Source organism: Astyanax mexicanus, chromosome 23, assembly GCF_023375975.1.
Source record: "Astyanax mexicanus isolate ESR-SI-001 chromosome 23, AstMex3_surface, whole genome shotgun sequence".
NCBI classification, from domain to species: domain Eukaryota; kingdom Metazoa; phylum Chordata; class Actinopteri; order Characiformes; family Acestrorhamphidae; genus Astyanax; species Astyanax mexicanus.
Genome location: NC_064430.1, coordinates 4,672,088 through 4,696,902, shown reverse-complemented (window position 1 = coordinate 4,696,902; position 24,815 = coordinate 4,672,088). Strand labels below are relative to the sequence as shown.

Below are 24,815 nucleotides of genomic sequence, written 5' to 3'. Positions count from 1 at the left end.
GTGAAATCCGTGCAATGCAATATCTGCAATGAAGAACTTGCCTTCCTCGGCAGCACAACCGCGATGCACGAGCACCTGAAAAGGAGGCATGTTGTGGCTGATTAAATGACGAAGAAGCTAAATTGCTATTTAGCTGCTAAAATTAGCGTAAACAGAGCGTTAACTTAGTACTTAACTTACTCATCTTGATAGCTTTAAAACAGAGGTCACTAATAGGCGGACCGCGATCCGGATCCGGACCCAGACGTTGTCACAAATGCCGTCCCAAACCGATAAACTACAGAGAAGGATTTCATTCTGACAGTGGCTTCTGTTTTCAGTGCTTTTCGGTGCAGTAAACTCACAGATCAGTCATGTGTGGTGTAAAATCACCAAACGCTCTCCTCTGCCAATCAGATCTGTGCAGACCGCTGCCCTGTGTACGGTAATGTACACAATATCTGGACAGAGAGGCATTTTTTATTAATATACTTTTTTTTCATAATAGTTCAAACAACCTCACGGTTGAGATGTTTCATAAATGCCAGTGCCTTATCCTTATTTTACAGTTGTTTACACTTTATGCTAAACAGTAAAATAATTGTCTGTTACAACAAGCTGCATATTTCATTAAAGGTTTAATGAACTATGATTTTAATTGTTTTTATTTTTAGTTAGCATACAGCTGAAATCTAATGTTGGTTGTATAATAGCAGCTGCATTCTATTGTGATAAACTGTGTTTTATATTCAATTAACGTATGATCCGATTAGTCGACTTATCATAAAAAATAATCAGTGATTAGTCGACTATAAAAATAATCGTTTGTGGCAGCCCTAGCTGAGATAATGGTGAGAGGAAGTGTGAGAGAAAGAGAGCACATAAAAGAGAATGAGGGGAAAAAAAGAGTAAAAAAGAGAGAGAGAGAAAGAGAGAGAGAGAGATAATGAGAGAAAGAAAGTGAGTTAAATAGCTATGGAGAGGCTGAGAGAGTAAGGGAGAAGAAGAGACACCAAGAGTGTAAGAGAGTGAGAGATGGAGAGAGCGAGAGAGAGAGTAAGAGATGGAGAAGGAAAAAAGAGTGAGAGATTAATTGAGAAAGTGAGAGAGGGAGAGAAAGAGTGATAGCGAGAGTGAGAGAGAAACAAAATGAAAAAATGTATATTGAGGGATTGAGAGTGTGTGACAGAAAGAGTGAGGAAAAGATAGAGAGCAAGAGTGAGAGATGGATAGAGGGAGAGAAAGAGTAAGAGTAAGAGATGGAGAGAGAAAAAAAAAGAGTGCGATTAATTGAGAAAGTGAGAGAGGTAGAGAAAGAGGGATAGCGAGAGTGAGAGAGAAACAGAATGAAAAAAATGATATTGAGGGATTGAGAGTGTGTGACAGAGAGAAAGAGTGAGGAAAAGATGGAGAGCAAGAGTGAGAGATGGATAGAGGGAGAGAAAGAGTAAGAGATGGAGAGTAAAAAAATGAGAGAGAAAGTGATTGAGAAAGGGTTACAAAGAGGGGAGAGAGAGAGGGAGAGAGACCAAGAGTGTAAGAGAGTGAGAGATTGAGAGGGAGAGAGAGAGAGAGTAAGAGATGGAGATAGAAAAAATGAGAGAGAAAGTGATTGAGAAAGTGAGAGAGGTAGAGATAGAGAGGTAGAGGTAGAGAGAGAGAGACCAAGAGTGTAAGAGAGTGAGAGATGGAGAGGGAGAGAGAGAGTAAGAGATGGAGAGAGAAAAAAAAAGAGTGCGATTAATTGAGAAAGTGAGAGAGGTAGAGAAAGAGGGATAGAGAGAGTGAGAGAGAAACAGAATGAAAAAAATGATATTGAGGGATTGAGAGTGTGTGAGAGGGAAAGAAAGTGTGAAAGAAGGCGAGAGAAAAAAAGAGAGAAAGCGATTAAGTAAGAGTTAATGAGGGAGAGTGTGAGAGCATGAATATGAGAGTGAGAGAGGAAGAGAGAGTGCAAGCGAGAGTGAGAGAAAAGACTGAGATTGAGAGTTTGTGAGTGAGAGAGGGAGTGAGAGGGCAAGAAAGCGAGAGTGTAAGAGTTAGATGGAGAGAGAGAGAGATGGAGAGAAAATAAAAAAGAGAGAGAAAGTGACTTGAGAAAGGAGTTAGAGAGGGAGAGTGTGAGAGCGAGAGAGAAAGAGTTTGAACAAGAGAGAGAGAGAGAGAGAGAGAGAGAGAGAGAGAGAGAGAGAGAGAGAGAGAGAGAGAGAAAAGAAAAAAAATTATATCGAGGGATTGAGGGTGTGTGGGTTAGGGTACAGAGAAATTCATACATATATTTAAATATACTTTATAAATATATTTATTAGGAAGCTTTTAGAGCTAATTTACATGCAAAGTAAAAAAAAGTGCCCTTGCCTACTCAATTTATGTTAATAAACCACAGTGAGATATGACTGAGTGTAGTCCTCGTAGTATTATTGAACATGAGTAGGAGAGCTGACCCTGGATCAGATTTTACAGCTACCCAAACTGATCTCTGACGTGTTTCACATTACAAGCCACATTACCCAATCCAATCTCTCTGACTTAAAAGGTTCACCACACCGCTGCAGGTCAGAGACTGACTCCAGTCTTCAAGGTGAACCAGCCTGTGCCCTGAAACGACCTACAGGCACACATCCAAATCAATAACCTCACATGAATGAAGCGCTGATCAATACCCAACTAAAGCTCAATCCCAGGAGACCTGTGACTCTGTAGTGCACTGTACTGTCACAAACCTGCGGCTCAATGGCCAAATACAGCCCTGTGTACGAAATATGCATCAATGCTGTTTGTAGAAAGCATTCACTATGACTTATGAAATGTGTAGTAGGGGTGGGACAGTACATCACATTGTTTTGATAGTATTTAATAGTATATGTAATTAAATATAGACATTCTTATAAACATAAGCGTCTAACAAGTACAGCTTCATAAGCCCTATCTAGACAGGATTAGTTTCTAAGGGGGTTCTGGGGTAATTTTCTCTTTTATGGGTTTTATCCTCTGTGATTTTATTCCCCTCTGGAACGACCATGTACGGGTTTTTCTCAGACGTCCTCTGAGAAAATTACAGGCTTAATTATCTACTGTTTTTCGCTGAACTCCGTGGTCCTCCGGTAATTTTAGTTCTGTCCAGACTCACATCGCTCATCACAGTTTCGTCATCTTGCGTTTAATAAAATACTGTAGCTATGAATCCACTGCAACACACTGTAATTACTTTCCATGGAAATCCATGTTAAAAAACACAACAGTGAGTGGAAATGGAGGAGCTACTGAACGCGATGTCATGTGACCGAGAAAGAACCCACCCCCCAAAAAAACTCATTGGTCCTCCTGTTTTTTCAACTGCAGTCCGGATGCAAGAGTTTTATCACTGAGTAGAAGCATAAAATATTTTTCACAGACGTCTCCCTTAGAAAATAATCCCATCCAGATAGGGATATTCAGGAGTTTCAGTAATAAAGTTTCACAATAAAGTTTTTCCAGTACTGAAGGTAGAGCAGTATAAGCATTAGCGTCCAATTGCAGTGCTAACTCTTTCACTGTTCAGAGATGAGTTGTATCACCCTGTAGCCTGCTACTAACCCTGGCTAGCACTGCTGACCTCTGAATTGTAATTAAATCAAATTGTAGAGAAATTTTCTACAACTAGAAGTCCACCAATAACACCTCACACCAGGTACCCTGAGCTTCCTTCAATTCTAGACATCCTGACAGAAAAAAAGAAGAAGATTATATATGACTAATAGAGCCATGGAGTGACGAGTGCAGTCAGCAAGTCTTCTTGGTCTGAGTCCAGCAGAACGCGTAAATCGTGCTCTCTTCCTGCCGCGCTCACTATCGCAGGCTTTGACTCAGTGATTAGTAGGCGAACTCTTCTGCTGCCACGGCACTTTCGCCTCTCCACCTGCCACCCCAAACTCTTCACAGCGGAAGAAGAGGAGGAGGAGGAGGAAGGAGAGGAGGAGAAATACAGGCAGATGAAGCACAGAGGCCTTGGGCAAGGTTTGAGAGTGAGTAACACGTCGATAATCACTCCCCCGTTCTTTCTTCCACCATTTACATTTTCCTGACACCAGGAACCCCACAGTGCTGAATCAAGAAGGTTACAGCTATAAAAAGTGCTTTAGGAGAAAAAACACTGGCCAGATTGTGCAGAATCACACTCGGGCCCCGTCTCCCCACGTTTATGTCTCCATTCTGGCCTCCTGTCATTGTGATTATGGTCGCATAAAAGAGTGTGAAAACGCTTAGGTCACGACGCATGCATGTTTGTGGCTGAATCTCAAATACTCCTTAAAAATATTCCCTATAAAAGTGAACCACATCCTCTACAGACAGATAGAGTAAGTAGATTCCAGATTTTTACATATGAACAAATGAGTGAATACTCTTTTATTACAAATCTTTTACAACTTGAATGAATGAAGTTACAATTTACACTCAGCACTCATCCACACACCCACCAGTGAGACGAGTGAGGTGAGCCAATCGTGCACAGCATACTCTCAACCAGAAACAACCCTCCACCTAAAAGACACTGACCCAGCTGACCCAGGGCCTGAGGAATAGTGGTGGACGATAAGGCCATAAAATAATATTACGATATTTTAATGGTATTTTCACGATACCAATACTCTTGATATTTCAAGATATGGCACACACCTAACTGAGATGTAAAAAAATATACAAGAATTTTATCAGATTTGTAACAGTAGAAGTCAACGATCCAGAATCATGAGAGTCATGATACTTATAACAATGCACTCCAAATATCTCCATATATCTATGATTAAGGTAAAATAAATGATACTGCACACACTAATATATATATATATATATATATATATATATATATATATATATATATATATATATATATATATATATATATATATATATATATATATATATAGTAGATATATAATGGAAAATGAGAAGTGTGAATTTTTCAGGGTATAATATCGTTCACAATATTAAAAAATGTTGCGATATTATTACGTACGATACGATATGGCACACCTCTAGTGGTCATACAGTCGTACATATATATTTACACTCCAATACTCACACACCAGGACAATGTAGAGTATTCATTTTACCTGATGTCCATGTTTTTGGACTGTGGAAAGAAACTAGAGTACCTGGAGGAAACCCACACAAACACAAGGAGAACATTGAAAGTCCACCCACATAGAGATTTAAATCCAAGACCCAACACACTAGGAGGTGAACATGTTAACTACTAAGCCACCATGTCACCCAACTTAACTTGTACAACATAACTTGTATCATGTCCCCATTACTTATGCCACAATTTCCTGATTTCTCACTTTTCTCTTTGCATAGACGATTATAACCAGACGTCACCTCTCACAATAATTTATTAGAGTAAAAACATCCTCAGTCTTCATCTGAGTGTCAGTTTTTGCTTCAATTCTTAAAACATTCTGGCAAACCAAGAGCCTGCTTTAGTTTCTTTTCTTGAGATCAAGTTAAAAAGCACAACTGTAGCAAATAAAAATAGTTCAGAATACAATTTATGCACATTTTAGTGCACCAAGAGCCTGTTTTTGTTCTGAAACTTAAGATCACTCATGAATCCATTATTAATTCTGCTTGGCTTTCACTTCTATTCAGCTCTAAAAAAAAATGTGCCGCTACAATTATGTGGCTTTTTGCCAATGAGGTTTAATACTGAATGGGGAACAATACAAACGCTTAAACATTAAAATTCACAAGCAGCCCCGGCCTAAATTGCTTATCCCACAAAACCCCCAGAGAAAATTAATTCCATCCTGATCTGAAATCTCTCAGAGAGAAACACAAATAACCAAAGGACAAATAGCGCTCTGTTTACAGTAGTCGATTAGTCACGATTATTTTTTCCCATGCCCTCTATATTTGCACTTTCTAGTGGTGAGGCTCCTCATTCAATGCAAATTTTACTGCACATTTACTGTTAAACATTTAGGGCCCAAGACAATTTGTGCAGTACCTTTTGGATAATGTTATGCCTTTACTCCTGGTGCAAAAATTTGAACAGTTCAGCTTAATTTGATGGCTTGTCATCATCCATCTTCCTCTTGACTATATTCCAGAGATATTCAAAGAACAAACCAAAGAAACTAATCATGGTCTCTTATTTTTTTCCAGAGCTGTTTATTATATATAGTTACTATAACAAATTTGATATAGTGTAGAGAGTACAGTATTTCTCTAAAACTTAGCTAGCTACTCTATCTAGCGTTAGTAATGTTAATGAAGGATTTAATCCTGTTTAAACCTAAACCTTATCAAGCTTTTTTGCAGTAGTTCTACCCACTATAAGATAGATATATATATATAGAAGTCAGTGTTTAAACTGTGCAGTGAGCAGAACTGTCATTATTTCACCATATTCAGACTAGACTATTGCAGAGTCAGATGTAATTTGTTTGTGTTCACTAAATCACTGTTTTTCTCTCGCGCTCTGTCTCGTTCTGCAAATCCCGCCCACACTGAAACCTCACTGGCTGAATAAGCAAAAGGTGAGGCCAATCAGGACGCTTTATTTCTCACTATGTGTGTGTGCGTGTCTTCCTCTTCAATCTGGCTCACTCTCTCTCGAGTTTCATCACAGGTTAACGATGCGTCGACAATAATATCGATTGTCGATTGCGTTGACAAATCGTTGCAGTTCCACTCCTTACTTGTTCCTCACTATCTCCTGAGACCCAGCGAGTGTGCGAGTGCACGAGTGACGCCAGATGACCTGCCCCTGTGACGGTCACTGTGCGCCAGCCCTCCAGCACTCAGCTACAATCAACTACACAGTAATGAGATTCATCTCGGTCACTGTGGAAACCCACCCTCCCTTCCTCCAGCAGCAAAGCCGAGAGCGCCGTCTTTCAACAGATCAGACAAGGACTCAACTGCTGTCTAGTAAAGCAGGACAACAAGTGGCTGCTAGCCAATCACAAGCTGGGGAAAACAAAAACACAAGGTGACCATCAAAGGCAAAAGATAAAAGTATGAAAATAAACATAGCCAGTCATTTGGCTGCTTCAGTTAAAGCCATAGTTAACTACGGTCTCAGATTTTAATTGGGGAAATAAAAAAAGGAGTATACTCAGCGCTCCAGATTAACACCGTCCCACCAATCATCCTGGAGACGATTAAAACAGCATACGAGATAAGATTAAAGCTGTTTCAGGATGGAGGCTTTGGGATCTGATTTTCTTTTGCATACGCTATAACTGTTTATAAGCAGTTTATAAGGAGAGCACCTGCTCTTTGAAATATGACATATAACATATAATCTATTCAATAAAAGTCTTTCAACTTAGACCCAATCTGCTTGCTATATAGATAACTATTAGGGTGTTTCACCATGTCAGTCAACTGTGGAATCTTCAAAAGTGGCAACAGTAATCAGAGAATCTGAGCAACTTATGGGCTAACAGAGACAAAGAACTGAGCTTTTAGATCACATTGGTACTAGACTAGGAAAGCATTTCTTAGCTCTTGTTTTGCCCATTTTAGCATTTTAGAGCCACTGTGACTGACTGTAAATGAATGTTAACTCGCAATTGCATATTGAACACCAGGAGACATGCCTACAAAAATATGCATAAAAACTGCATTTAATAAGATCAGGATCAGCTGTTTGCATCACATCAAATCCTTGCTAAACACATAACCAATGTTGAAAAGGCAAGACTGCACACAAAACCATTTTTTTAAAGATTTTTCTTTTCTTTGTCTTCATCATTGTTAGTCATCAAACTCTCCCACACTACACCATCTGCCCTGAATAAAATATTAATAAAATATTGGTTATGGATGCAAGACTGGCTGAAAACAGTGCATATATATATATATGTATGTATGTATGTATATATATATATATATATATATATATATATATATATATATATATATATATATATATATATATATATATGTGTGTATGTATATATATATATATATATATATATATATATATATATATATATATATATATATATATATTATATACACACACTCAACTATGCACGCTGCACACATACATTAAAGACATATAGTTATAGGCAGATACAAGTTCACTCATTCCAAACAACAGGAAATAACACAGTGATTTAATGTAAGATTTAATTTAAGTTTCCCACTAGAGAATCTGCTCCATCCCACCCTACAGGATACTGAGTTGTGAATATTAAACATGTTCATATTTATGATTTCTGACAGAAAACTTTGGGCACTTTGGATTTCTCCCCATCAGACTTATAAAAACTGAATTTTTAATTTGTTTGCAGTGCTTTCACAAGCGGTCAAGCCCGAACAGTGGGGTTGTACTGCAGACAGCCTTGACTATTAGGACACATAAGTGCTTCTGTCTGAACATAGTTAATCTAAAAGTCAGATCACCTAATCCTAAATCCTCACATGTCTTACTGAGGGAGAGCTGGAGTAATTGAAGCACGGACTGCATTAGACACCAAGTCAGTCCAGGCAACAGTGATATTATAACATCACTGGTCATTCACACTGTCCTCATAACAGAGGGAGCTCTTCACACTGTAGAATGTGCTCACATGGCAGAACCAGGCTGGAGGCAGATTGAGGCAGAGTTAGGTAGAATGAGACATTGTGTGGTACAGCAAGGCAGAGGCAGTGTGTGATTCAGTGGGGCAGAGGTCCAAAGTGAACACCACCACATTTCCATATTTTTTGCACTATAAGGCGCACTTAAAATCCTTATATTTTTCCAAAAATCGACAATGCACCTTATGTATGTATTTTACCAGACAGAAAGCAAGGAGCAGTAAAGCCACTCTGCTAAAGTACAGTGTTTACAGGTTTGAGTTTAGTTCTCCAGCACCAAGGCTGGAGCAGTATTAGCATTAGCTGCTAATTATGCTAATCGCTAGCATTTTTTTTTTTTTTTAGAATTACAGTTTTGTTTACTTAGCTTAGCTTTTACTTACCTCCTCACCACTACCAAGCGACAAGACCTGCTTAACTAGAAGAAAAAAATTGACGACATCCCGGTTCCTTACTAGTGTCGCATAATCCAGTGTGCCTTAATAAACTATTAAAATATGATACTGCTTATCCTTGGAACAATTACTGCAGCCAAGCAAAGCCCTGAACCTTTGATGAGCTTAAATTTATCTAAGATCTTAATTCACTGCATTTTACATCAATATCAAAATATCTTACAGTATGATTATACATTGCATTTATGCCTATATAACTAACTATAGGTATGAAACACCCCTTACAGTAGAGCTAATGCTAAACTAGACCAAGAGAGCAGACCACCAAGACAAGTATTTAGAACCCTTGCTTTGAACTATTACACTTCTAGAAGGTCCAACATAAGCCTTGGCCTCCTGGTATAAGAAGCCAGATTTTGATCACCTCCTGTATTTCAGAAAATTTCTCAGGCCTTTAAGAAGAATAACGACTCCACATTATTACAGCAGTCCACTTAAGAACTTTCCATCTTCACACCTACAATTATTTACTTTTCAGCATGTCCTTGACTTCAGGTTTTATGCTAAACCTCTGTTTTGTTTGTTGGCAAAAAGCTCTATTTTTGTTGCATGAGACTGCAGAACCCAGATCCAATTAAATTTCCAGAGCTGTCTGGTGAACTCCAGAGGCGTATTTCTATGTGGTTTAAAGACAGAAGAGGCAATCTTCTCAGAAGCCTCCCAAATACTTTGTAGCATCCCCGGGTCACAAAGTCGCCAATTAAAGTCTCAGTCACGATGCCAACAAAGTCCTTCAATTATCCAAACTTCACTTTCTTGGGACTATATGTAGGACACGTTTTTGGAACATCGAAATCAGTTGCTTGGAATCAAACTTTTTTTTTTTTTCCCCCCCATAGTGGACACTTCTCAGACTCATCATTGGACAATGGGTGATTGGTGTGCATACACGGTCAATGAACCTGACCATGGTAGTAAAAAGAGAGATGAGCTATTAATCAAAAGATCATGATCAAAAATTTGCAAGTCGATCTTTTTTACGATTCATCTATGGTCAGGAACTGCGGGTATAAGCAGCTGAAACAAGTTTTTACACGTCCTGAATAAATAAATAGACAATTCTAGGCTTTTTTGGGGAAGAAGCTCATTATCTCTGGTTTGTTTTCACACACAAGAACGTTTTACGAACTATGGATCAATTGTGCAATCATATGCATCACTCTTTTGTGTGGATTTTCATAAATGCTTCAGGAGGTGGCTTCTTTTTCATATTTATTTCAGTATATTTAAATACTCTAGCAATAGTGAGGGAGTTTTTGGGGTGTATGACGTTCATTCACGCTGGAGCTCCTCCAAACAACTGTCTGTAGGAGCTGAGCTGTCACATAACCGCACTCACTTGTTCCAGTCCTGTTATTATATATATATATATATATATATATATATATATATATATATATATATATATATATATATATATACACCTGATTTATTAGGTATTAAGTACATCGTAAACGTTGCTATGCAACTTTTGCTATGCAAAAAAGCTTTCTTATTTTGCACCAAAGTTAGCTTGAAGAGACTGCAAGACTAGCGATCCGGGATGCGGGATCAGTAATCTGTACCACTCCCAGGCTTGAAAAAACCTTTTGCAAACATTTTTTTAACCTTTTCTAATTTTGCTACTAGATAATCAAGCGGTTTTATGATCATTACTAGTTGGGTGTCCTACCTTTCTTCTGCAAACCTGAAACGAGGTAAAGGAAGGACAACTAACTAGTAACAACCATAAAACCACCAGAGAGCTTAAGTACTTTTACTGATTGCTTTTAAATGGCACCAATTAAGACCAACACCACGCTAATCACCTCTGATACAACCTCCAGAACAAACCAGTCAATCCTCTAAAGGTGTGCCCAGAATCGGTCCAGGGTACGCTCTTACTTATTCAGAAAAACTGCAAAAATGCCCTTAACACGGTTCTGTAAGATGTTTACCTCAAAATAGTCTTGGGTATTCAACGACTGTGACATGTTTTAAATAATCTGACCTCCTTGAAAGCTAAGATCAAGCTATTTGACAAGAACACGCTTTCCAATTTTCAGCTCATCTCTACCAAGGGGGGAAATAAATGTGAAGGGCACGATAAAAGTGGACCCAAAGAACGCAAGGCACGCCGTCTAATAACGACACTTCTTCAGTTCATTAGCACTGATTTAAATGCAAGTGGGGGGATTGTCGGGGCATGAGGACTACTATAGTACTGAAAATTAATCAGCTGCTCCAGGATAATTTGTAGTTTCAGCTCTCTGCAGGAAACTCACAGCAAATACGGCCTCACGCTCTCCACCCAGAAAGACAAACAACATCTCCGTCATTCATGCCCGTAATAGCCAAACATTACGAAAGACCTTCTTGGGAGAACAGAGCTTGTTTAATAGAATAAGGAGAAATGTGTGGAAGAAAGGAGAACAAAGCTGATAAAATTGTATATAAGCTCATAGGAATAAAGTATGGGAAATATGCCTGTCATGATAATAACATTATCGACAAAAGATTGAAAAATTGAAATATTTAATGTTGTAATTCATAAACTATCATTTTAACAATACATTTATTGTTGAAGCAATACATTTCAAAAGTTAAACTTTTATACATAAATTATATTTGCTCAAAAATTGATTCGAAACTGATTCGAAACTGAGCCATATCACAACTGCAAATCACGGAGCTGCCTCAACATTGTTCATGTCAGTGACTTTATAATCATTAAAAATCAGAAAAATGTAAGTTGAAGTTTTTCAGAATTGCGGCAATTTTTACATTAAATAAAAAAAAGCATTGTTAAAATTAAATGCATTGTTAGGTTTAATGACTCACGGTGGCCAAACACAATTAGAGATGCGATAAAGCTTATAAGAATTGTCAGGGACAGGCAGGGTCAGCAACGAAATGGCATAAAGAAACAACATACCGGAGTGAACAGGCAAAGAGTTCATACACAATATACAAAAATAGGTTGATACTGAAACAGCTAACAAAATAAAGGGCTTGTAGTCTAGGACAAAAAAAGATTGGAAAAAAAAATCAAACACAAAAGAAACGCGAGGTAGAAGAGCTAGGGTATAGATTTAATACCGGGCGAGGAGAGAGTGAAAACAGGGGCTATATATACTAAAAACTCCAGGTGTGAGTAATAATTAGAAGCAGGCGAGTTGGAACGCTGATGCGTCACGTGATCTGGCATGTCTTGAGGGATGAGCGCAGGTGCATTCTGGGAAATGGAGTCTTTCTCAAGAGAACTAGGGTCCGTATAAGGCAGACAGACAGTGACAGGACTGACAGAGATAATTTAGTTATTTTTTAGGTTATCTAAAATTCTATTATAAAAAAAGTCTATTCTATTATAAAAGTCCTACAAATGGTTAATTGCATGATGCCATACAAAAACTACCATATAAAAATAAAGAGAAAGTTGGGGTGTCCAGTCATATCCACATTTCTATGGTGCGAGTGCAGCCTACCAACTAAATTAAATGAGTAAAAAATAATATATTGTGCAGCTTAAATACATGACACTACTATCCCTTTATTTAATAACTATGAATATCAATAAAACTCCTCTGCCCTTTAAACTCTCTTTAGTTTTCCTGAGTTGTTACAGAATTAGAGCTTTTACTCAGAGCTCTGAGCACAAAAGGTCAGCATGGCATATTCCTGACTTATTACTAAGAGAGTGTGTCAGTGAAATATGGAGAGAACATGATCTAAAGCGTTCACTGCATCCACCAATATTACAACTTATTATAAAGGTTTCCTGAAAGCACACTGACTCATAATTAAAAATGGTAATAGAATAGGGTGTTTATTTTTACCACAAGTAACCGGATACCCATCTCGAGAATGCATCTCCAAACCCAGTACAGTGAGCATTACCGCACCAACCAGATACCCCTTTCAAAAGAACTGTACATTACTCAAACCAGTAAAGAGAGTATCACAGCACTAACTGGATAACCCTCTCCAGAGTCCATCACTCAGCCCAGAACAGTGAGTAGCTAGAAGCACAGCAACCGCAAAGAGCTAACAAATGTCACTATCCACATACGGAGATCACATTTAACCACCACCATAAGTACAGCATCAGCATTTGGAAACATGTTAAAAAGTATTTTTTTAGTTTTTAAATCACTGGATAATCAGCCATTTTAAACTGTATTTCCACTCTAAACACCACAGTTCTGTATGGGAATTTACAGACTTTCAAACCAACATTTATTGTAGTTAATTTCAAAAAGATATAAGACAACATAAATGATAATCAAATTATGTTATTTTGATCATTTGAAAAAAATATTAGTGTAGTATTGTGTTTTATAGGCACACTAATTGCATTCAATTAATGCATGATACTTTTAAACATTTAAAATTAAAATAAAAAATAAAATGGACCTTCTCCCTCTTATGTTACTGGTGGTCAAAATAAGTATAACTAAAAATTTTACAACAATATTCTTATATTCTTGTTATAAACAAGTAAGGATGTTTTCTCAGCTCTGAAGTGAGCAATATATCAGTGCTTTTATGAATTAAATTGCATTTTAAGTTATTAAGTGTACTGCTTAGTGTTTAGGTACCCTCAGGCTTTTGTCTTCACATCACCAAGACAACGGACATTCTCTGGACGTCTTTAATGATTAATTGCGTGGGGTAATTCAAGTGGCAGGAAAATTAATGGTTGCCAAATCTTGTCCCACCCTCTAGCAGCACATATGCTCAGTGAAAAGCTCTGTGTTCCTCTGATGTGCATTCAGGATCTGTAACTATACCATCCTATAGGTTCTCAGAGAAACATGAGAAGCCATAAGGAACCATTAAGCTGAATCCCAATACACTGAGGGACAGATGTCTGACCCGGTCTCCACAATACAGGCCTAGATTATTAGATTTAGATTATATAAAAACTAGTGGTTTCAATCGATTAAAAATTTAAATCCGATTAATCACAATGATATTTTGTGATTATCTGCAATTAATCGCACTTGTTATTCTTAAGCCACAAAGTTTTTATAGTGCATATTTAAATATAAATAAAAGAATGGATGTAGGAAATGTAAAACAAGTATATTTATATTAAGAGAGCACTTCAGTTTCTGAATCAGTTTCTCTGATTTTGCTATTTATAGGTTTATGTTTGAGTAAAAAGAAAATTGTTGTTTTATTCTATAAACTACAGACAACATTTATCCCAAATTCCAAATAAAAATATTGTCATTTAGATCATTTATTTACATAAAATGAGAAATAGCTGAACTGACAGAGCTTTCAGACCTCAAATTATGCAAAGGAAACATGTTCATAATCATAAAGTTTTAAGAGTTCAGAAATAATCAATATTTGATGGAATAACTCTGTTTTTTAAATCACAGTTTTCACACATCTTGGCATCATGTTCTCCTCCACAGTCTTACACACTGCTTTTGCATAACTTTATGCCTTTACTCCTGGTCCAAAAATTCAAGCAGTTCAGCCTGGTTTGGTGGCTTTATTTCTGTAAGTTCTAGTAGTTCATGTATGAACTAATAAATAAACAAGAGCAATGCCGCCAGATTGAGTCTGAGTGTCCTATCTGCTCCCTGTGCTTTGTGTTTCACCTGCCCCTAAGCTCACTATCTGGGTCGGAGCTGGAAGTCTGAACCGAGACCTGCTCTGGAGCATTACAACTGGACACTGCACACAGACATAATTAACTTGCGTTAAAAAAATTATAATAATGCAATATTGATTCCAAATTAATTGCGTGCATTAAGGCTTTAACATTGACAGCCCTAGTCAAAACAATACAATACAAAATATTTTTGCACTTTTTAACTCGACAACATTGACGATAAAAAAAATTAAAATAAAACTTGGTACAATAATTTTCCTTTTTTTAACCCAGCGTTTCCAGATTAATCATATGTGTTTTAACACGTTAACAGCACAAGATATTTTTCTTTTGCTATAATGCTCACCCAAACCGATACTGATGCAACAATCTAAGATGTTTACATTTTGTTAATGTATTTCTAAAATGTAGCGTCTTTAAAATACTAAAGCAGCACAAAAGAACAAAACAGCTCAATCAAAACAAGCTACATCAGGGTTGCAGCAGAAGCAGCAGCAGCAGCAGCAAACAAGCCAGGGTTCATTAACTATTAATGCAAACCATCAGTCCGCAAATTATCCTCTGATGCTGTGATGAATTCGGAGAGTACTGTGATGCTGAATTTTATTTATACTGCAATAAAAACATTAATCACTGTATTCAACCTTTAAAAATCTAATAATCATCCTCAACACTGCACTTATCAAAACCACACTTCAGTAATCACAAACTGTGCATTAAACATGAAGACCATTTAACCCCAAACTTAATATTCTGTTTTGCGGGCAGCGGTTCTGACGGGGATACCCAGAGGCAAGAGAGATCAAAGGTAAGATAGGAGGGCAGTGTCGACCACGATTAAACCAACAGACAGAGGAAAAAACACAGGTCCTCTCAAATCCAATCATCTCACAGAGAGTCCCTCACGGCAAAGGTCTTCCTACGACAGCTGGAGATCAAAGCAGCACAGGCGACAGGCTGCACTCTCGCTACACTTACGCAAATTGCAGGAGAGGCGGTACCAGAGCAGCTTTCTGAGCAGATGCAGGTGCAGGAGACGCAGCTAGAGATGCTAAATCCAGAGATACTAAATCTAGAGATGGGTAGAAGTGGTTTCATGCAAGGTGACAAAGACCTCACTGGCAGATAAATAAAAAAAGACAGAGGTTACAACTGCGAACAGGTTGGCTGTCTCAGGGCATTTTTTTTTTTTTTTTAACTTAAGTATTGCTTAAAGCTCCACTAGGTAGGATTGAGATTTTGTGCTCGTGGGCTCCCCCTACAGTTGTAGAGTGTAATAAATCTTTCCAGAGGATTAGTTTCTCTTTCTCGTTTTCTGGCTTTCACAGACATATTCGGTCTCTTTCCAGCTTCTGCCAGAGTGTCTGTATGTTAGTTTGTAAAGAATGAACCAGTAGTCCTTATAGAACTGTTAGAACTAAAGGTCGGCAAGCAGGTCGCAGTTCTCGCGAGCGTTGGTCGTGGCCGCCTCGGAAAACTTACAGAGTCTGGTTTGAGCTCAGAGGAGCTCCGGCACAGACACAAGAGCACCGCTATTCCTCCTATTACACCTCAATGCAGTGAGTTTCAAGCTGTAATTTTACTTCTTTAAAAAGATCAAAAATCAAGGAAATCCTACCTAGTGCTGCTTTAAGTAGTCTACTGTAAAATACTGAAGTACTGAAAGTAAAAGTACAGTAGTGTGTTATTAGTGTAGTTATTACAGAAAGCAGTGAAAGGGAGAAGTATGGTCTTCTTATAAGATCAGCATTATCTCTTCATTCACTCAATGATGAGCAGCTTCATCAAACTCAGTGACAGAGCAGAGCATCTACTGCTCACAGTCACTGCTTTCACCCCAAAAAATAGGTGTACATTGAAATAGACTGAAAGCATCACACTAGAGTCACTCAGGGCAGACAGAGGGCTACATTCTCCACATACACAGCATTTTTCCTCAATTTCCTCAATGTGTTTTGCCAGAAGCGAATGCTAGGTGTCCTGTTGTCCCTTGTGTATGCTAAGCTTGCCAAGCTGAAAAACACTGCATTTTAAGGAGTCAAGCGGCCTTCACCATGACCGTTTTTATTAAACAGGCTAAATGCATTTACAAAACTACAATTTAAAAATATTTAAAGAACACTTAACTAAACTACTTAACATCCCAGCAGACATACCAACACAAAAGCACAATACATTAACCCAAACAGTGCTGTTATATATCACACATTTCTCTCAGCAGTTATACGCAAGTCAAATGTGAGTGAAATTTACACAGAGAAATCCACCAATCAGACATTTTGTAGACAGACATATGTTAAAGCTATAAAGCTAAGTTAGCTTAGCTCACATTACTTTGCTAGTCATGTACAGATTGCACATTTCAGATGGAAAATAGACCAGATTTTGTGAAAGGGACGTTTTATTTATTATTTGGGTTTTATTTGTGTGAATAAGAGTTCGAAAAAATGAACTTAAACATGCCGTTTGCTCTGCTTTGAGCAGCACTCTGAGCAAATGCTGATGCTTAAAATCCTTTGTTGTTTCCCCATGTGAAAAAACGTTAAAATTTCACTTAAAATAAACCAGTCTTTATTCTGCTTAAATTATTCAGTGCATGCATTGCATTGCATCCCTAGCTAGAATAACGAAGCAAGGATCAGGTGTCCTGTGTTCCCTCGTGTACGTCCAGCTCCCCATGCTAAAAAGGGTCAATTTAAATAAGTCAAGGAGCCTCCGACATCCAGCACCTTTCCTTAGTGATTTATGAGCGATAGGTTATATATATACACGTTTGCACCCGACACATGACTTTCTGTGCCTTCCATGCATCTCTAGGGACCGAGGTGTTTGGATCAGGGATGTTGGGAAGATACTGTGCAGGCTTGCTACTGCAGTCTCTAGCTGTGCTTTACGTCTGATTGGTTAGTGCAAAAAAATGTTGATGTACATTTATGGACTAGTACAATTACAAATACAAATGTGTGATTGCATCCTGAGAAGATTTAGCCACATGCTAGGGCTGTGCATTGGCAAGAACCTGGCAATACAAAATATAATACAGCAGTTACAATAACATTTATTGTGATATATTACAATACTGAAAGTAAACTAAATATAAAACACACCATCACATTTATTAGTACATGCAAAGTTTACTTTTTATTCAATCAGGATGGCTGCATTCTCCCTAAACAACGTTGCCACTTCTGAAGTTCCACAGTTGACTGACATGGCAATCCACCAACTACGGTTATTTTCTTTAGGACTATAAAGCTGATTGTATCAATGCTAAAAGACATCATGTTGATATTAAAAACAGGGATTAATTTAGCTCAGAATTCATGTTAGCATCACCAGTTAGCCGTTCAGTCATCTTTATTAACACCGGCAGTCTGGTAACCTAACTAGCTTTGGGCCGACAGCTGCCTTTCTGTGTTGTGAAAGCAATAACTAAAGACTCGTGTAAACTGTAACAATAATTTGTATATCGTATCAAACCACAGGATCTACAGACTCTAACCAGCACAGTCAATTTTTTGGCTTTGTTATGAAAAACAGAATTTAATCTAGCTTGGAATGTCTGTTAGTGTCGCCAGATAGCTGTTAGCCATTTATTTTTGACCATTTCATTTTATTTGGACATTAGTAAATAAAGTTTTGATCAAAATATGAAGGATAAAACAGAGAATCAAAATTCTCTTAAGATTTATGCAGGGCTGGTATATGTTATTCTTACAAAGAAACACCTTTCAGTGTGGCTGTCTCCTATAAATTCTGTAATTTTTGGCTAATTAAAGTGCATAAAACTATAAAAACTGGCCTAGTGTTGTAATAAAAACATAGTATTTTCAACATTTGTTACTGAGAAATGTGAGTTGCATGCATTTAAGCCGAGCAGAAACATAAAAAACTGTCAGTGTGTGATGTACACCATAAGTGGTGTTCATATCGATATCGAAATTACAATGTATCGACCGTGATTTAGAAATATATCGTGATATAAATTAAGGCCGTATCGTCGTGCACTATCCGGGACGGTGGGAGGGTGTTAGTCTGGTATAGGGGTGGGCAAAATTATATCGTATACAATATATCGTGACACAGAAATATCATGATATTAAAAATCTATATCGTGATAACAGGGCTGTTCTGTCTTAAAAGTAGTCTATTATTTACTGTGAAGCTTTAGGTGTATTTTTTGTATAATTGTTTTAGTTTGCAGTTTATATGCATGCACTAAATATTCTGCAATATTTTTTGCTGCATTATATTATTTTATGCTGTATTATTTATTTTGCCACATTATGATTATGCTGTTACACTCTTATACTATATTCCTGAAATTAATTAATTATTTTACTGTTTTCCTATATCGCCAAGTATATCGTTATCGCAAAAATACCCTGAAATATCGTGATATTATTTTAGAGCCATATCGCCCACCCCTAGTCTGGAGCCCTGTAAGTGCCAGAGCTTTCTGCCTGTACACACACTGAAATGACAGCCAGCTAAAACAGCAGCTGATTGACAGATACACAGTTATTGTAGCTTAGCGACAGGAAAAAGCACTGACAGCACCAGTATTCACTGAAAAGCAACACGACACCCCCTTCTTTTTAGTATTTTCCTTAATGTCTGCCACGACTGCGTTCAATTTTGTTTGCTTTCATAGCTGAAAAAAAGAAAACCTGTCGAAGCTTGAATGCCTGAATAACCAGTATGGACTACTTTACTGCCTCCTATACTATAAAATAACCTGAAATGGTCTGGTCTGAGTTCAGGGAACATCAGGGAACATCAGATCACATTACGACGTGTTTTGTTCCCAGCTAGAGAAAAACGTTCCCAAAGCTTTGTTCCAAATAATGACGTTCGGGTGACCACAATTACTGCTCTCCAAGCTGATTCAAGCACTCATTTCCCAGCTCACTCAGACTAATGGTCTCCCTGCAGACCCCAGAAGAACTGGAAGTGCACAGCTCACCCTAAATAACCAAAACCACTCAGTAAACTAATGATGCACCTTCATAATCACCACCTTCTACTGCTTCGATTCATTAAGCTTTATACTAATTGCGAAACATCTCAGCCTGGACTCGTTCATTAGGAAGAGGAAATAGCAGGGAAGACAGCAGATATTTATTTGACGTCAGTGGAAACATAACTAGGCCAGGAATCACTGTGTGACTCACGTATTGAATTAATTAAGATTTAAAATATAAAAGAATAACAAAATGAATAATGATAATAAAAATGCTAATACGTAAATGGAGTTACGATTCAAATTCATCACAATATATTGCAATTGTTTGCATCCATCTACAATGATCTGGCATCTGCACTAGATGTAAACATACTGATGGTTGGTTTGGTTGGTGTGACACAGTGGATAACACCATTCCCTGCCAGTAAAGATTAGGGTTCAATTCCAGGTCTGGGTGACATTACTATTAGGGGTGCACGATGATATCGGTTCAATATCTGTATCGGCCGATAACAGCTTTTTTTTTAATCATCGGCATCGGGCCGATGCCTAAGTTTTGCCGATTTTTCAAACCGATACTTGCTGACGCATTTAATGTATGCCGGAACATGACCGAGCGACGCTAGGCGGGCTGTGCAACAGCGGTGCAGCTAAAATGTCGGCGGTGTGGAGGTTTTTCAGAGTGAGTGAGCAGGACATAAAGCACGCAGTTTGCAACACTTGCTCAGCTAACGTCTTGCGTGGAGGAAGCAAAGTAAGAAATTTCAACACCACAAATTTGATTACACATTTGAAGGCGCACCACCCGGACAAATATACAGAGTACATGACTGTGAAAGAGGAGACTCGAACAGCACCACGCACACCAGCGAAACCTGCTGCTTCTCAGCCTATTGACGAGCTGCTTCAAAAATCAAAGAAATTTGACAGAAACAGTCCCAAAGCCACAGCTATCACAGCAAAGGTGATGGAATTCATTGCTCTAGATGATCAGCCGTTCTCAGTGGTGGAGGACATTGGGTTTCGACGGCTTGTCGAGCATCTTGAGCCTCGGTACACTATACCTAGCCGTCGCTACTTTTCCGACGTAGCCCTGCCGGAGCTACACAGCTTGGTAGAGACTCGCGTTCACAAGCTCATTAACGACAATGTGACCGGCATTAGCCTGACCACCGACATCTGGACATCTGATGTGAGTCCTGTGAGCATTCTCAGTTTAACCGCGCAGTGGATTGACAACAACTTTGAATTGCAGAAGGCTGTTTTGCATGCAAAAGAATGCTCTGGATCACACACAAGCTCGGCACTCTCTATGGCGTTTGAGAATATGTTTGAAACATGGAAGATTTCTAAGGAAAACATACATGTTGTATTGCGTGACAATGCACGTAACATTGCAAAAGCTATGGTGGAATGTGGGGTTCCGAGCTTACCTTGTATGGCCCACACGCTCCAGCTCGCCGTACACGACGGTGTGTTTTCTCAGCGCAGTATCTCGGATGTGGTTGCACTTAGCAGGCGGATAGTTGGCCATTTCAAGCACTCACATTTAGCCAGCTCTCGTCTCAAAACTATTCAAACGGAGGTGGGTTTGCAGCCGAAAGTGCTTCAACAAGACGTATCTACTCGATGGAACAGTACGTTCTACATGCTGCAAACCTTGCTGGAGCAGAAGAGAGCAATCGGTGCTTACGCCGCTGATTTCGAGTTACCAGCTACTCTCACGGCTTCTCAGTGGAGTTTAATCGAAAACATAGTCACACTCCTTGCTCCTTTCGAACAGTTAACCAGAGAGATTTGCCAGGCTGATGCATTGGCATCAAACGTGATTCCTTCAGTCAACGCTTTAAAACGGCTGTTGAGCAAGAGTGCTCGCTCTGACTTCGGAGTTAAAACCAGCAAAAACGCTCTGTTAGAAGCTGTAAACACACGCTTCAGTGATATTTACACAGAGCCTCTGTACTGCGTTGCTACAATGGTCGACCCAAGATACAAAGATCGCTATTTTGCCGCAGAAGTGAAACTACAGGCACAAGAAATGCTCCAAACCGAGATGGAGAAAGCATCAAGTGAGCGCTCAGAGCAAACAAGTGAGCTACAAGAACGCCCACGAGAAAAAAGAGCCAGGACGGATGACCAAGCGACGTGCTCCCTCTTTGATATGTACGACGAAATTCTGGAAGAAACGCTGACCCCTCAGGAAAACACCCAGACAACAACTGAGGTTAGCGCAAAAACAGATGAACAAGATATATTTTTTATAAATAATAATAAATAATAAATAAATAATAAATAATAATAATAATAAATAAATAAATAAATAAATGTTTAAAATATGTACATTTAGACATTAGTGAAGTAGCTAGTTATTTCCAAAAACCCAACTGTAATTGTTGGTGCAGTATTTTAATGTGTCAGTCTTATTTTGTATATTAAAAATACACCTGTATATATTTTATGTATTTATTGATCAGGTGCAGGGATTCCTGTCAGAAGCTCCAGTAGCAAGGACAGAAAGCCCACTGCAGTACTGGAATAACAACAAAAGTCGATTCCCTACTATTGCCAAAGTAGCAAAGAAGTTCCTGTCTGCTCCATCCACTAGTGTTGACAGCGAGAGGTTATTTAGTGCAACTAGCAATGTGATCAATGAAAAGAGGAACAGAATTGCATGTGATAAAGCAGAGATGCTCCTGTTAGTGAAGAAAAACCTTCCTCTCCTTCTGAAAAATACAGACTGATGAACTTCTAGAAAAAAAAACGGTTTGCTCAGATTTTTTTGTGAAGAAGCACAAAGGCAAAGGATTATTTCTACTGTATCAAAAAAGGTCCACTGGTATTGGTTTATGTTTAAGGATTTGCTTTAAGTTAATTTTCATTTATTTATTTATTTGATTTCATTTATTATTTTTAGTATAAAGCTAATGTTTTATTTAAATTTTTATTTTAAAACCACAAATAGTCATAAGTAAGGACCAGTTATCTAAGTAAATATGGCTAGCATTTTTCTCAGGAGACACCTTTTCATTTTATTTGCACACAGATTGAAATCTAAAATGTTATGCAAATAAACGTTATTACTTAACGATGTGGGGTATCTTACTGTATTTTTTAAAATGTCCATGTATATCGGCATCGGCATCAGCAGATATGTACATGTATAATATCGGATATCGGCATCGGCCCATAATTACCATATCGGTGCACCCCTAATTACTATGCTACACCAATAAGAGTTCTTGGGCAAGACTTCTAACACTAAAATGGCCCAACTCTGTAATAGAAATACCCTTGTAAGTCACTCTGAATAAGAGTGTATGCTAAATGACATAAAATCTAAATCTAAATCTGATCAGGATGAGGAGGATGAGGATGCAGATGAGACAAGAGAGTGTCTTTTTGTTCAATGATAAATAGGGGGTTTGGTACATATTAGAAATCATGTAGTAAATTCAATTAAAGTATTAAACAAACCAAAAAACTAAAATGTGTAAAGCTTTTAGGTGCTCTTATCTGGGGGGCTGTTAACTTTTAGCGGTTTCTGAGGCTGGTAACTCTAAAAACTTATCCTGTGCAACAGAGCAAACTCTTGCTTTTTCTTTCCTGGGCGGTCCTGATGAGTGCCAGTTTCATCATAATGTTTTCTCTCTGTTGTTGTTTTGGCATTCCTCACATTGACTGACCTTCATTTTGTAAAGTATTTATTTTTCTTTATTTAGTTGAGTAGTTCTTGCTTTTCATAATGTGGATTAGAACATTACTCAAATATTCACTATTCACTGTATACCTGTAACTCTACCTCTTCACTATTTTACTTTAACTGATGCTCTCAAACACTTTATTAAGAGACAAGAAATTCAAGTAATTAATGAGTTCTTGATGAGTTCAGCACAGCTGTTATCTGAAAGCCTAAAATTTCAAGTGACTCTACCTCATAAAGCTGACTGAGAAAATGCAGTTTACTAAATAATTCCATGTGTTTTTCCTCACAGTGCAGAACATTCTAAAATAATGAAAAAAATATTGAATTTCAGGTGTTTTTTTTTTTAACTTCTGATTGGTACTGTATGTCCGCCAAATGCCAATGGTGTTTAGATATGAGGGGAAAAATGCATTTTAGATACAGAAAACAAGAACTTTCAATTTTAGATTACATGTCCTAGAGTCCAAAAGCTTCAAAATATGAATATTATTGTGAAATACTGATACAATTACTGATCGAAAATGGAACACTGATGTTGTTAAGTCTATAGTATAGATTTTGTTCACTCCAGATGAACTGTCAAACCCATTTATTGTGCAGAGACTTGTGTGTAACATTATCTAAAAAGGTGAATAAAACAATTAAATTAATGGTGTAACAGAAAATAAAGAACAAATCTAAGAGCAACACCATCCAATAGAGGGTTAAATCAGCTTCCATGCCCCTATGTGATATATTCTATTTGACAGAACACAGTGTTACATTATATACACATACACACACAGAGCATTAAAATGCCTCAGTTATCTAAAGCAAACAGTCAAATATTACTACAGATATCAGCTGTGAGTAAGTGAGTAACAGAAGCTGTGCAAAGAGGTAGAATTTGGTGGAATAACCCTGTTTTTTAAACACAGTTTTCACAGTAGCATCTTGGCATCATGTTCTCCTCCACCAGTCTTACACACTGCTTTTGGATAACTTTATGCTGCTTTACTCCTGATGCAAAAATTCAAGCAGTTCAGTTTGGTGGTTTGATGGCTTGTGATCATCCATCTTCCTCTTGATTATATTCCAGAGGTTTTCAATGTGGTAAAATCAAAGAAACTCATCATTTTTAAGTGATCTAATATTTTTCCAGAGCTGTAATAGTACATCATTATTTGGCAAACACAGCACAAATTAAATTTCTTCAATAAATTAATTAAAATGGCTTTAATGTTTAGTTTAGTCTGGTCCTGTCTTCTCAGAGACGTTCTCCAGCTTTCTCTTTTTTTTTTTTTTTGTATGATGAGTTTGTATGTGTAATGCGATGTTAGACTGAGTAGGAGTCGGGGAAGGGCCAGGAAAGGACCGAGGGGCAGAGGACTACCCCCCGGAGGAAGAGAGTCAACTACTGCTGGCTCACTAGGCACCCAGTTCCATACACCCAACCGCAGTACAGGGAAGGCAAGTCCAGGGTGTAGAGCGGCTACGGCCCCAGGACACCGCCGCTCTGCAAGACAGCGCCCCCATCCCCACACTGCA

General features: G+C 38.0%; 2 protein-coding genes across 50 annotated transcripts in view; one reads left to right on the top strand and one right to left on the bottom strand.

Annotated features, from left to right (window-relative positions):
- The window catches only part of madd (MAP-kinase activating death domain), a 130,248-nt gene that overhangs the window by 96,314 nt on the left and 9,119 nt on the right, over positions 1-24,815 (bottom strand). The gene's annotated exons all lie outside the window — the stretch shown is intronic.
- On the top strand, positions 20,241-22,540 carry LOC125787115 (zinc finger BED domain-containing protein 4-like). The gene is made up of 2 exons (XM_049470875.1): positions 20,241-21,809; positions 22,060-22,540. Exons 1-2 carry the CDS (start codon positions 20,241-20,243, stop codon positions 22,324-22,326), a joined length of 1,836 nt encoding a protein of 611 aa, XP_049326832.1. The 3' UTR covers positions 22,327-22,540.

Bases quoted from the DNA above. Each gene is read 5' to 3' on its own strand.
- LOC125787115 (XM_049470875.1), top strand. From the start codon at position 20,241: ATGTCGGCGGTGTGGAGGTTTTTCAGAGTGAGTGAGCAGGACATAAAG. The intron at 21,810-22,059 runs GTTAGCGCAAAA...TTTATTGATCAG, and splicing joins ACACCCAGACAACAACTGAG to GTGCAGGGATTCCTGTCAGA.